Here is a 13,688-nt window from a genome sequence, read left to right as displayed (position 1 = left end):
CACTCTGTCTCCAGGCTGGCGTGCAATGGGGTGATCTCAGCTCACTACAACCTCTGCCTCTCAGGTTCAAGCAATTCTCCTGCCTCAGCCTCCCAAGTAGGTGGGACTACAGGCATGTACCACCACACCTGGCTAATTTTTGTATTTTATTTTTTTTTAGTAGAGACGGCATTTGATCATGCTGGCCAGGATGGTCTCGAACTCCCGACCTCATGATCCACCCGCCTCAGCCACCCAAAGTGCTGGGATTACAGACGTGAGCCACCATGCCCAGCCTCATATTTTTTTTTAGTTTTTAGTTAGTGATAGCAGGAGAGTTAGTCCAGTGTTGGTTGATCCATCATGGCCAGAGCAGAAATCTTATAAAACATTTCAAGTCATTATTTTTTAGAAATAAAGGTGTAGCCGGGCGCAATGGCTCACGCCTGAAATCCTAGCACTTTGGGAGGCTGAGGTGGGCAGATCACGAGGTCAAGAGATCGAGACCATCCTGGCCAACATGGTGAAACCCCGTCTCTACTAAAAAAATACAAAAATCAGCTGGGCATGGTGGCACACGCCTGTAGTCCCAGTTACTCAGGAGGCTGAGGCAGGAGAATAGCTTGAACCCGGGAGGCGGAGGTTGCAGCGAGACTCTGTCTCAAAAAAAAGAGAGAAAGCTATAATACAGAACCATAGACTCTATATGACGGAGAAATAATCTTTTCCAATGCACTTTTTTGGAAGGTGAGAAGGTACACAAGCTCAAGTGACTTGTAGTAGATTACACTATGAGTTTGTCATAGTCTATATTTCGGGTTTTCTCCACTATTCTTTTCCCTATAGTAATCTTATGAAAAATTTTCCTATGTTTGAAACTTAATTTTAAACTGTCATTAAAAACAATTTTTTAGAACTCTTATAATTTAAGCATCCTCCTCCATTTTTTCTTATATAAATAGTATGGTTAATCTTGCTGTTAACATAGGCATGAAGAAAGAATGATTTACAAGTATATTTTAGAATAATTGACATGCTGTGGAACTATATAATTCTATATAAGACCAGAAAAGAAAACAATGCCTTTAATATAATTGGTTTTTTGTTTGTTTTTCCAGTTTATTTTCTTTGCTGTCCAAAAAACACAACAAAGTTCTGGAACAAGCCACACAGTCCTTGAGAGGTTCGCTGAGTTCTAATGATGTTCCTCTACCAGATTATGTAAGTAGTTACCTTATTTCATTAATAAAAAATTTTTCTTTTGGCTGGGTGCAGTGGCTCACTCCTGTAATCCCAGCACTTTGGGAGGCCAAGGCAGACAGATCACTTTGTTAGGAGTTCAAGACCAGTATGGCCAACATAGTGAAACCTTGTCTCTACTAAAAAAAGAAAGATTAGCTGGGTGTGGTGGTGCACACCTGTAGTCCCAGCTACTTGGGAGGCTGAGGCAGGAGAATCACTTGAATCCAGGAAGCAGAGGTTGCAGTGAGCTGAGACCACGCCACTGCACTCCAGCCTGGGAGTCTTACTGTGACACTTCTTATATTTTGGAACATGGCTTAGATGAAGATACCAAATATTGTCTTGCCATCAACCACAGGAGAAGTTCATCAAGTTCTAATAAGGACGTCCCCAAATCCAGACATCAACATAGTGGGTTGGTATTTCAAAATTATATTAGAGAACTCTTTAATACTAAGTTTGCAGTGATGATGCATACCAGGCAGCTGCAGAGTTGCCTTGCTTGTTTCCCGTGGTTTGTTTCATTTCTAAATGATTGTCCTGATATGAGACTGTGGGAACAGCACCCAATCCAGATATTAGCCAATGACAAACAAAGATAGCTGTGTGCAGCCACAACCTGACTGGTGCTAGTTTTTTCTCGTGTGTGTGTGTGGGTGTGTGTGTGTGTGTGTGTGTGTGTGTGTGATGTCACAATCTGCCATCCCCTTAAGGTATTAAGTTTATAATTCCAAAATGTATCTTTTAAGATTTTCCTAAGTTGAATGTTCTAATCTTTAATTGGCATAACAGCTCACTTAATTCTACACTTGCCATACCTGTGATAAGAAAAATATATCTAATAACTGTTGAGAAACCCCAGCTGAGGCCAGGGAGGCAATAGGGAATTATGTTTACTAAAACCTTGAATTTGGGTCATCTGCAAATGTTTTATTATTTGTAAGTAATTATTATTTGATTTATATAATATTCCTGTGCCATTTACTCCACAAAAATGTGTTGAATGTGTATAGCTCTGAAGTTCCGAGGTTGCCTTAGTAGCATTCTTCTGTAATCAGAGATCTGTAAAACTGATATTTCTTTGAGGAAATAGGTCATATTCACTGGTATTTGTCAATCATGGAGGTGATTATGCAATGATAGGACAGTTGGAATTTGTAATAGTCCTGTGAATTCTGCTGTTAAAGGGTACAGGTTTTAGAGTCACTAATTGACTGTTTTCTTCTTGTATGAAATTTTCACTAAGTAAAAATGAATTTCTTATAGCATCTGTGTCCTAGAAATACTGGGAAAATTCCATTTGGAATCTGTCATTGACAATTCTTTTTTGTTAACATTTATGTGTTGTGCTTTGTAAAGCACAACATTTTTCAAATGGGTTTATGAACTTGAATTTTGCTGCCTTTTCTCAGAGTTAATTGAAGAGAATGGTTAGCACTGATTCAGTAGGTGAGATGACTGTGAATTAGTCCTGATAGAGTCCTGAAAGGTGATTAAACAAACAGCAGTAACCTTAACAATGAGCACCATCATATGTTCTTTCATGATAATGTCATGTTTTATTTGTCATTCCCATTGCTAAAAACGCTGTTGTATAAGTGACTTACACATTCAAAATCATTTTCTCTTTTACATTAGTGATTAACTGGGAAAATGAACACGTTCCTTCCTTTTCTTTTGCAGAATTTATTGGTAAGTGCCCTTGCCAATAACCACATAAAATTCTGTGTCCTGAGCTAATACTTTGAACCACTTATTTGTAAAAGATGAAAAAGGAAAGTGAGGTCTTAATGCAGCTATGGATTCCCAGATGTAACTTTCTATACCAAGACCGAATGAACTGTATTAAAAAAGAGTTTGAATAAATACTTAAAAATAAGGACATATTTTTATTCTCACTGTAGTACATAGAGTACTTTCAGTCTACCTAGAGGTTTCTAAGTTTATTAAGAAAATGTTGATCCTCATTATACTGTATAATTCACAAGTCAGTTAAGTAACAACATAGAAAGTAAATTGCAAGTTCCAAAAACATTACTATTAGTACTTTAGTGCAATCATGTTGGTCTGAAGATTTCTGGGGAAACCTGAAACCTTCAAATGAGCCTAGATAATGAGGAAACTGCCCTGGCTGTTTAAGGGGAAATAAAAAAAAAAAATTTTTTTTTACTCAAACCTGTGGAGAGAGAGAATGCCTTGACAGGGGCAATAAGAGTGTATAAGAAAGCAAGTAAAGTTCCATTGACTTGGCTGTGCATCGGTGTTTGTATTATCAGAATTACATAAGATTTTATTTGGTGAGTAAAGGGAACAGGAGAGAATTGTTAAAGGAGACTCTTTCAATGGATTTTTTAAAATAAAAATGGACTGAACTTTCAGAGAAGTTTGGTTACATATAACCAAATATAGAACCTGAATATAGAAAATGGAACAAAGATCATAAGTGAATTATAATTGCTTTTAAACTATAACCATGTGAATAGTTAAAGTATAACCAATGATGAATATTGTTACAGTATCACATATGCTTTGTTTCTCTCATTCCTAACAACCGCCTTAGCAACTATTTGAGATGAGAAGAATTTAACTTTTATTCTAGTCGCAACCATAAGAAACCAAATTATATTGCCCAGTGGTCATCAAATGCCTTTGAATCTTTCTGTAGGACTGACTCTACCATCTAACTCCAAAATTGGAGAGATGGGCTCTCATTATATTGCCCAGGCTGGTCTTGAACCCCTGGCCTCAAGTGATTGTCCAGCTTTCTCCTCCCAAAGTGCTAGGATTACAGGCATGAGCCACTGTGCCCTACAGATAGTTTGCTTCTTAAATTGTAGCTTTCTAAAGAGTAAAAGCCATCCATTTGAAATTTATTTTCATCAAGTCATGATCTCTTATTATTCTATATGGAATCCTAAGATACTGTGAACCCTGTAATATGTCATTGGCTCACTTTTCGACTTGCTAGCTTTTATTTTATTTCATTTCATTTTATTTTATTTTATTTTATTTGAGACTGAGTTTTGCTTTTGTTGCCCAGGCTGGAGTGCAATGGCGCAATCTCAGCTCACTGTAACCTCTGCCTCTCAGGTTCAAGCAGTTCTCCTGCCTCAGCCTTCTGAGTGGCTGGGATTACAGGCATGCCTGCCTAATTTTGTATTTTTAGAAGAGAGGGGGTTCCTCCATGTTGGACACTATGCCTGTCTAATTTAGTATTTTTAGAAGAGAGGGTGTTCTTCCATGTTGGTCAGGCTGGTCTTAAACTCCCACCCTCAGGTTATCCGCCTCCCTTGGCCTCCCAAAGTGCTGGGATTACAGGCTTGAGCCACTGTGCCTGGCCAATAGCTTTTATTAATAATCTTTTAGACCTTGTTTACAAACTTTTAAATCTGCTTTCAGATATTTAGGTTCTTCAGAAACGTATTATAGGATATTCTGATCTGATTTTCATATGACATGAAAATTTAAATTCAGAGATTTCTGTTTTCTACCCCATTCTTTTTAGGTTGTTCTATTAAGATTCTGTGTTGGTGTTTACTCTTTAACTTAGATCTCAAATTCATTTGATTCAATAGTTGATGGATAAGTAATATTGAAAACTATCTTCATTGTTTTATACAATGTTTGTGCCTTTACTGAGCTAGTGTTAAAATACCCCTCTGTGCACACACATACACATAAATAATACAAAGGTATGCATATATACTCTTTGTATATAATGTTATTAGAGTATTCTGTTTTACATTTTTATGGGTACATAGTCAATGTATATATTTATGGGGTACACGAGATATTTTTATACTCACATACAATGAGTAATAATAACATTAGGGTAAATGGAGTATCCATTTATCCTTCCTTTCCAATTATGCTCTTTTGGTTATTTTAAACATACAGTAAATTACTATTAGCTGTAATCACCCTATTGTGCTAGTATCAAATACTCGATCTTATTCATTCTATCCAACTATATTTTGTTTACTCCTTAGCCATCCCCTCCCTGCCCTAACTGCCCTTCCCAGCTTCTGGTAACCATCCTTCTTGTTAAGTGAAACAGGCCAGGTGAAGGAAGACAGACATCACACATTCTTTCTTACTTGTGAGAGCTAAAAATTAATACAACTGAACTCATGAAGATAGAGAGTAGAATAATGGTATTAGTTCTTGATGGAAGTGTCCCTTAAAGATTTTTCTAGAAGATGTAAACACTGGGGTAGATAATTTAACATTTATGTAACATGGGAACAGTTATCTTAGATATGCTGCCATATCCAAGAAGTTTGAAATGCTGAAATGTGTTACTCCTAAAACAGCTCCTTTCACATGTTGTCACTTTTGACAATTGCTTTTGGGGATCGGCTTTTCATGCGTTTTTTCCAGTGATGACAACAGCAATCAGAATATTATTAAACTTCTGTTTTACATTACTTTACCATGGTGTAAGAGGTCAGAGTGAAGAAGGCATGGTGCCTCCTTACCAGCATAGTTAAAACAAATGCATAACTAAAATACAATTCAAAAGATAACAAATTTTATAAAAACTATATAACCAAACTTGTGGGAATGTCAGAAGAGAGAGAGAGTGAGAGAGAGCAACTTTTAGGAAGAAGGGGAGATATTGTGGCAGTCTTCATTGACAGGAATTGAAATTTGATCAGGGTTATATTTTTAAAAGGAGACATTTAGGCAAGAAAACATCCCAGGTGTTATGCTGCTTCAACAAGGGCATGAAAGTGAAAAATGATCATACATCACGCATCACTGTCACTGAGTTGTTTGTATCTAGCATAGTGTCTGGTATATAATAGGTGTTCAATAATTATTTGTACCCCTCACTCATACTATACACAAGAACTAACTCAAAATGGACCATAGACCTAAAGGTGAGAGCTAACATTATCAAACTTTTAGAAGAAAATATGATTAAACCTTCATGACTTTGGATTAGGCAAAGACTTCTTAGATGACACCAAAAACTCAAATGACAACAGAAAAATAGATAAATTAGACTTCATCAAAATTTAAAACTTTGTGTTTTAAAGTATGCAATTAAGAAAGTGAAAAGACAATCCACAGAATGGGAGAGGATATTTTCAAATAATCTATTTGATAAAGAACTAATATCTATAAAATGTAAAGAGCTCAATAGTAAAAAGATAAATAGCAGAATTTTTAAATGGACAAAAATTATATTTTGTGAACTAGTTCTGTGGCTTGTGACCTGTGTAGCCTTGAGCATGTAGTTTTGCCTCACCGGGTCTCAGTTACCTTGTCTGTACTATGATGGCCAGAGGGAAAAAGACAGATAATAACAAGAACTGAACACCTGGAGTTCTTGTGAGGATTAAATGAATGAGTCGATGTAGGATTCTTGGCACAAAGCAAGTGCTTGATAAAGTTAGCTATTACAGTTATGCCATGCTGCCCATGTGTAGGAGAGACAGTCTGGGACCACCGGCATTAGTTCAGAAGATGGAACTGTCTCTGTGTTCTTTAGTGCAGAAAGAGCTTCCTGCAGGAGGTGGAGTGGTGTGATATTAGATGGAGAGGTAGGGATCACAATAGCCAGTCACTGACTACAGGTGAGCAGCAACATCAGGAGGATTTTTTATCTGTCTGGGAACATCTGGGTAGTTATTTGACATCACAGGGTGTACCTGAACCCGAAAGAAGGACTCCTTCCCAGATTGCTTCCTGACCTTGGAATTGCCAGGACTTGGTATGTCCTGGAGCCTCAGAAATCAGCCAGACCGGAGTGACCACCGCGAACAAAGAAATGGGGATCATGTTGGCAGGCGTCCGGTCAACCAGCTACCTTTCCTGAATGCCGTCATGTGCTGAACACCCCAGTAGGCTTTAGGTGAGGCAGAGACTGGCTGATGCTCCACCAAAAACATTTTCTCTCCCTGATTATACAGCAAAGCATCATTTTCCAGCTTCCTTGCATCTAGCAGGGGGCCATATAACCAGCTCTAGTCAGTGGAATGTAGGTAGAAATGCTGTCATCCAGGCTGGAGAGCAGTGGCACAATCTCAGCTCACTACAGCCTCTGATCCTGGGTTCAAGCAATTCTCCTGCCTCAGACCCCTGAGTAGCTGAGACTACAGGCATGCACCACCACACCCTGCTAATTTTTGTATTTTTAGTAGAGACAGGGTCTCATCATGTTGCCCAAGCTGGTCTCAAACTCCTGACCTCAGGTTATCCACCCACCTCAGTCCCCCAGAGTTATGGGATTACAGGCATGAGCACTGCACCTGGCCATTTTTTGTTCATTGTTTTTTGGATGGGTGTGTGTGTGTGTGTGTGTGTGTGTGTCTTCCACACTTCTCTTCCTTCATCATTTGTTAGCTAGTTGCAGGAGACCCAGTAGGAGACTCCAAGGTCCCACAGGATGACATTGCCTGGATTCCTGGATCTTCTCATGGAAGGCCAACTGAGCACCCTGTTCGACTGGGATGCAAGTTAGCAATAGATTTTTTAATGCATTTTTTTAATGGGAAAAGTCCTAATAGACATTTTTCCAAAGAAGATATAAAAAGTGGCCAATTAGCACATCAAAGGATACTCAACATCATTGATCATTAAGGAAATGCAGATCAAAACCATAAGATACTGCTTCACACATCTATTTTGATGGCCAGAATAAAAAAGGCAGATAATAACAAGTGTTGGTGAAGATGTGGAGAAATTAGAATCCTTATGTACTGCTCATGGGAATGTTAAATGGTGCAGCCATTTTATTTATCAGTAATTAAACACAGAATTATCATATGATGGAGAAATTTCATTTCTGAATTTACACACAAATGAATTGAAGACATATGTCCACCTGAAAATGTGACTGTTCATAGAACTATTGTTTGTAATAGCCAAAAATGGAAACAACCGAAATGTCCATCAGCAGACACACGGATAAATAAAACGTGGTATATCCATACCATGTGAGATACTACTCAGCTATGAAAAGGAGTTAAACACTAACATATTCTTTATCCTGGATGAACTTTGGAAACATTAGGCTAAGTGAAAGAAGCCAGTAACAAGGCCACTTACTGTTTGAGCCCATGTATATGGAATGTCCAGAATAGGCAAATCTTATAGAGGTAGACAGTAGATGCCATAGGGCTGGAGTGTGAGGCAGAATGGGGTGTGACTACTAATGGGCACCAAGTTTATTTTGGGAGGTGATGAAATGTTTTAAAATTAGGCTGTAATGATGTTTGTACAACTCTGTGAATATACCAAAAACCATTCAATGATACACTTTAGATTGGTGAAATAAATGGTGTATGAATTGTATCTTGATGAAGCCATTGAAAAAAGTAGTGTTTTGAACACTGGGGGAAAAAGAGAGCTATTTGTTGGGTGTGTGTACTAGCAGATGAAGAACAGCATGGCTAGCTAGCATTATGGAACAAAGGTGAATGTAGGAAAATAAATTTTATACTTTGAAATGATTAATATTTTAAGAAGGCAAAATATGTTTCTTGAGTGATTTGACTTTAGAAACTGCAAAATTCAGCTAGATATGCAGTTACACTAAGGTGTGTATATCCCTCAGCCTTGTTTAAGAACAAAAAATAGAAATAAGCAAAATATCCATCAATAATGGATTTATTCAATAAAGTATGAATTCATCCAGTGCAGTATTCTACAGCTATTTTTTAAGTGAATTCAGTCTCCATGGGTTTATATGAAAAGATACCCATGATATATAAACCAGTAAGAAAAATATTTTATAGCATATAGGTTATATGTACATATATGCTTGAAAATATGCATTAAAATTTTCAATAATGCACAAGAAACTATTGAATAATGGTTACTTGTGGGGAGTCAGACTGAAGAATCTCAAAGAAAAAAGAATAACATACTTTTTACTTTATATTCTTCTTTATAGGTGTAGATCTTGAATTTCTGTCAAGTATACATGCAACTTGCTTTCTCTCCCTCCCTTCCTCCATTAAGATAATTTTAGACTTAACAGAGACATTTTTATGAATTTCCAAATGGGCACAGTGGCTCATGCCTGTAATCCTGGCACTTTGGGAGGCCAAGGTGGGTGGATCACCACAGATCAGGAGTTTGAGATCAGCCTGACCAACATGGTGAAACCCCATCTCCACTAAAAATACAAAAATTAGCCAGGCAGGGTGGGAGGCAACTGTAATCCCAGCTACTCAGGAGGCTGAGACAGGAGAATTGCTTGAACCCAGGAGGCAGAGGTAGCAGTGAGCCGAGATTATGCCATTGCACTCCAGCCTGGGTGACAAGAGGGAAACTCCATTCAAAATTAAGGATTTAACATTGGAACAATACTGTTAACTTTAATAAAAGTCTCATTCAGATTTTACATTTTTAACATTAGTACCTCTATTCTTTTCTGGGAGCCAACCCAGGATCTCGTGTTAAATTTCCTTGTCATGTCTCCTATGTCTTTCTTGTCTTTTATGATCTCAATACTTCTAAAGATTATTAGTCAGTTATTTTGTGGAATATCCCCCAATTTGGATTTGGCTGGTGTTTTCTCATGGTAAGATTGAGGTTGTGCATTATTGACAAAGATTGGGAAGAGGTGAGACCTTCTCAATGCATCATACCAGGAAATAAATGATACTGATATGTATTACTGGTGAGGTTTCCCTTGACCATATTGCTAAGGTGAGGTATGCCAAGGTTTTTTTACTGTAAACTTGTTATTTTTATCTTTGTAATGACTGTATGTTCTGGGGAGATACTGTGACACTATGCCAACATCCCGTTTTTGCTTACAAATTTTTCTACAAATTTTGGAATGCACTGATGGATCTTGCCTGCAGCATATATATCACTGATTTACTAGTGATTTTCTATTTTTCTCATTCCTTCTGCCATTATTAGTAGAATTCTATAAGGAAGAGTTGTCACTTCTCCCCAGTATATTATTCGGTTACTTATTTCTATCAGTTTGGACACATGGATCCTTATTTTATTCTGTGTGTTATAACCAGTACTGTTATTATCATGTTGCTCACATTGTTCCAGCTTTGACCATTGGGAGCTTTCAGGTTGTGTCCTCTGCCCTCTCAGTTTACTCCTATCTTTTTTTGAGACCTTCAAAGTGCCCCAGTTCATCATGTATTTTCTCTGCCCCAGCCCTGGAATCAACCAGTTCTCCAGGAGGATCACAAAATTTGGGTCAATATATTTATATTTATTTTCATATTGAAGAAACTGTGTAAAACAGTTAGAGCCAAACCCTGTGGATAAGGTTAGTGAATATCCCTGGCACGACTGCTTTGACTTAAATGGATTCCAAGTCCCACATTGATCGATCCCAGTAACTTTCTTCTTTAGTGCAATCAGTTTTTTCCCAGGCATATGAGTCATAATAAATAAAAAATTTTGTGTTTTGGAGTGTACATGATTTACTGTATATATACATTGTGAAACGATTACCACAATTAAGTTAATTAACACATCCGTCACCTCACAGTTACCATTTTGTGTGATGAGAACACTTATGATCTACTCTCTTAGCAAATATCACCCATACAATACAGTATTATGAACTATAGTCACCATATTGCACACTGGGCTCACAGAACTTACTCATCTTATATAACTGAAAGTTTGTACCCTATAACCAGCATCTCCTTTCCTCCTCCCCCCGGTAACCACTGTTCTGCTCTGATTCTATGATTTTGATTTTTTTAGATTTCACATCTAAGTGACATCGCACAGTATTTGCCTTTTTGTCTCTGTCTCATTTACTTAGCGTAATGTTCTCCAGGTTTATCCATGTTGTCACAAATAATAGGATCTCCTAATTTATGGCTGAATGATATTCCATTGTGGATATACACCATGCTTTCTTTCTCCATGTATCTGTCAGCAAGCTCTTAGGTTGTCTTCGTATCTTAGCAATAGTTAATAATGCTGACATGAATACAGGGGTGCAAATATAGATATCTCATTTCCTTTGGATATATACCCAGAAGTGGGATTGCTGGATCATAGGATCATTCTATTTTTAATTATTTGAGGACGCTCCTGCTGTTTTCATAATGGCTGTACCAATACAATTGATTTTAAAATTCAAGTAAAGTCTCTAGCGAGTAAGCAAACTCCTCATCCTCCAACCCCACCACATTTTTCCTCATTAAAAATCAGGCCTGACTTTGACATAATAAAACCAATTTTCATGGTTGTGTTATAACTTGGCTAGGACCTGAGAGTTCCAAAAATGTTCTGAGAGTGATTCTAAGGACAATATTGAGTTGAAGGGCTCCCCTCTTTTTAAAACAAAAACAAAACCGTCCTTCATTTTTAAACTGAAGGATTGAGGGAAGCACTATTGCCTTTTCTAACTCCTGAAAAGGAAGGTTGTTCTGTCCATTCTTCTGTGGATGCTCCGTTGGTAGCTTAAACTACTACGCTATGGTAAAACCTGTGACCTATAGGAACATTTTTCTTTTGTTCTACTTTGCTATACTATTCTTTTTTTTTTTTTTTGAGACGGAGTTTCCCTCTTGTTACCCAGGCTGGAGTGCAATGGCGCGATCTCGGCTCACCGCAACCTCCGCCTCCTGGGCTCAGGCAATTCTCCTGCCTCAGCCTCCTGAGCAGCTGGGATTACAGGCACGCGCCACCATGCCCAGCTAATGTTTTGTATTTTTAGTAGAGACGGGGTTTCACTATGTTGACCAGGATGGTTTCGATCTCTTGACCTCGTGATCCACCCGCCTCGGCCTCCCAAAGTGCTGGGATTACAGGCGTGAGCCACCGCGCCCGGCTGTTCTATCCATTCTTGTGGAATATGGTAGAATATTCCTTTTAAGGACTTTTTAAAAATTTATTATTAAAAATACTTAAGTAACTTTTATGCTCCTTCCTCTCTCTAGCTTATAAAAAGATATAAGATGTGTTTGCATTGAAATCTGGCAATGATTAATTAACTTTCTAAGTGGAGTTTAAAGAATTAAGAAAAAATAACCCATGCGTATTCAGTAGTAGTGTGTGATAGATTTATCAAAACCAGTGTTCACAGTTTCTTTCCTTGTCTTTCCGTTCCAGTGAATAGTTTTTACCTACTGCTGCATGCAGCTAATATAAAAACACCTTTTCCTGGAATATTTTTAAATTTCCTTTTACTTATTTGAAAAGTCTTTAATTTTCTGTTCACTCACATCTTGATTGTTTTTCCTTCTCTTTCTCCCTTTCTGCCTGTTCATAGCTCCTAAAAGGAAGAAAAGAAGCCTCCTATTTGGAATTTTCTTTGATTTATCCTTGATTTACATGGCAAATGGAAAGCAGCTGTCTATTTAAGCATCTAATTCTTGAAACCATAGTTCCCTCAAGCGTCATCTGGAAATAATGTAGCTTGTAAAACAAAGCTAAGAAGAAAAGGCAATGTTTGTTTTATGTGGGATGAATTATTTCTGTTGGGGTCCTTTAATTCAGCTATTATGAGGGTTATTAAAAAGCAGTATTACAAAAGAGGCTTAAATGAAAAGAATTTTTTAAGCTGGTATCTTATTATTACAGTTGATTATAGTCAAAGCTACAAATGTTTTATAAATGGCACTTTATTTGAGTTTCTCTAAATAAGACCCCCAAAACCAGTAATTTTATTCATTGTATGAGTGGAAATTCAACCCTTCCCTTGGTTGATTTAATTTCTGAAAACAAATTGTATTCAAGAATTCAGCTCTGCTTGTTTTTCTGGAAATTTCATGGATTTCTGACAAATTCATGAGAAGAATCCTTACCGGAGTATTTGAGAATCACCTTATAAATGCAGAGAATGAGCATTAAAAGCATCAGATTTTATCTAGACTTAAGGTATATTTAGAAAATTCACTGAACACTAGATAAAGTTAAGGCCTAAACTGTTTCTTAATTTATTCATAAATTATTTGAGTTTCTGAGATAGAGATTTGGAGTTCTTGGCAATGGGAAGTGGTATACTTTGGGAAGCAGCAAGTCCAGTAAGTTTGTGCTTTGATGGTTGTTACAGGCCATTCCGTGATTGGAGTGTATTGATTTTCTTGATTTATTTGTTAATACAACAAAGCAGTTATTTTTGGGTAGTTGACATTTCAGAACTAAACATTCAGTCCTTAAATATACTTGGAATCACAGAAATGGAATTACTCAGCATGTTTGTTTAATAATCAATAAGGCGGTCCTGTTTAATTATTTTCACACAGTTGAGTCACCTGTAATCACTCCCCTACTCTCTTCTATGATCTTAAATTTGTATCATGCTTGATGTCATGAAGAACACTGTGGCTCAGAAACATATCCTTTGTCCTTTTATAGGCAGTGCTAGCCAGTCAGTCTAGTTGCTGAATGAATAATCCATCCTCTGTAGGGCTGTGTTTTAAACCTGTGTTAGTCGGTTCAAGATGCTGTAACAAAATATAGACTGGGTAGTTTAACAACAGGAATCTATTTCCTCACAATTCATGAGGCAGAAAGTC

The 13,688-nt window shown here is 37.3% G+C and overlaps 1 protein-coding gene across 7 annotated transcripts in view; it reads left to right on the top strand.

Annotated features, from left to right (window-relative positions):
• The window catches only part of DYM (dymeclin), a 439,642-nt gene that overhangs the window by 312,317 nt on the left and 113,637 nt on the right, over positions 1-13,688 (top strand). For all 7 annotated transcript variants that reach the window (XM_032259512.1, XM_032259516.1, XM_032259515.1 and 4 more), the window contains one exon: positions 1,098-1,200. In XM_032259512.1, the coding sequence (XP_032115403.1) occupies positions 1,098-1,200 (103 nt within the window). The remainder of the gene's footprint in view (positions 1-1,097; positions 1,201-13,688) is intronic.

Source organism: Sapajus apella, unplaced genomic scaffold (assembly GCF_009761245.1).
Source record: "Sapajus apella isolate SASKATOON/1434 unplaced genomic scaffold, GSC_monkey_1.0 scaffold109, whole genome shotgun sequence".
Lineage (NCBI taxonomy): Eukaryota > Metazoa > Chordata > Mammalia > Primates > Cebidae > Sapajus > Sapajus apella.
This window is presented reverse-complemented; position numbering and strand designations above follow the sequence as displayed.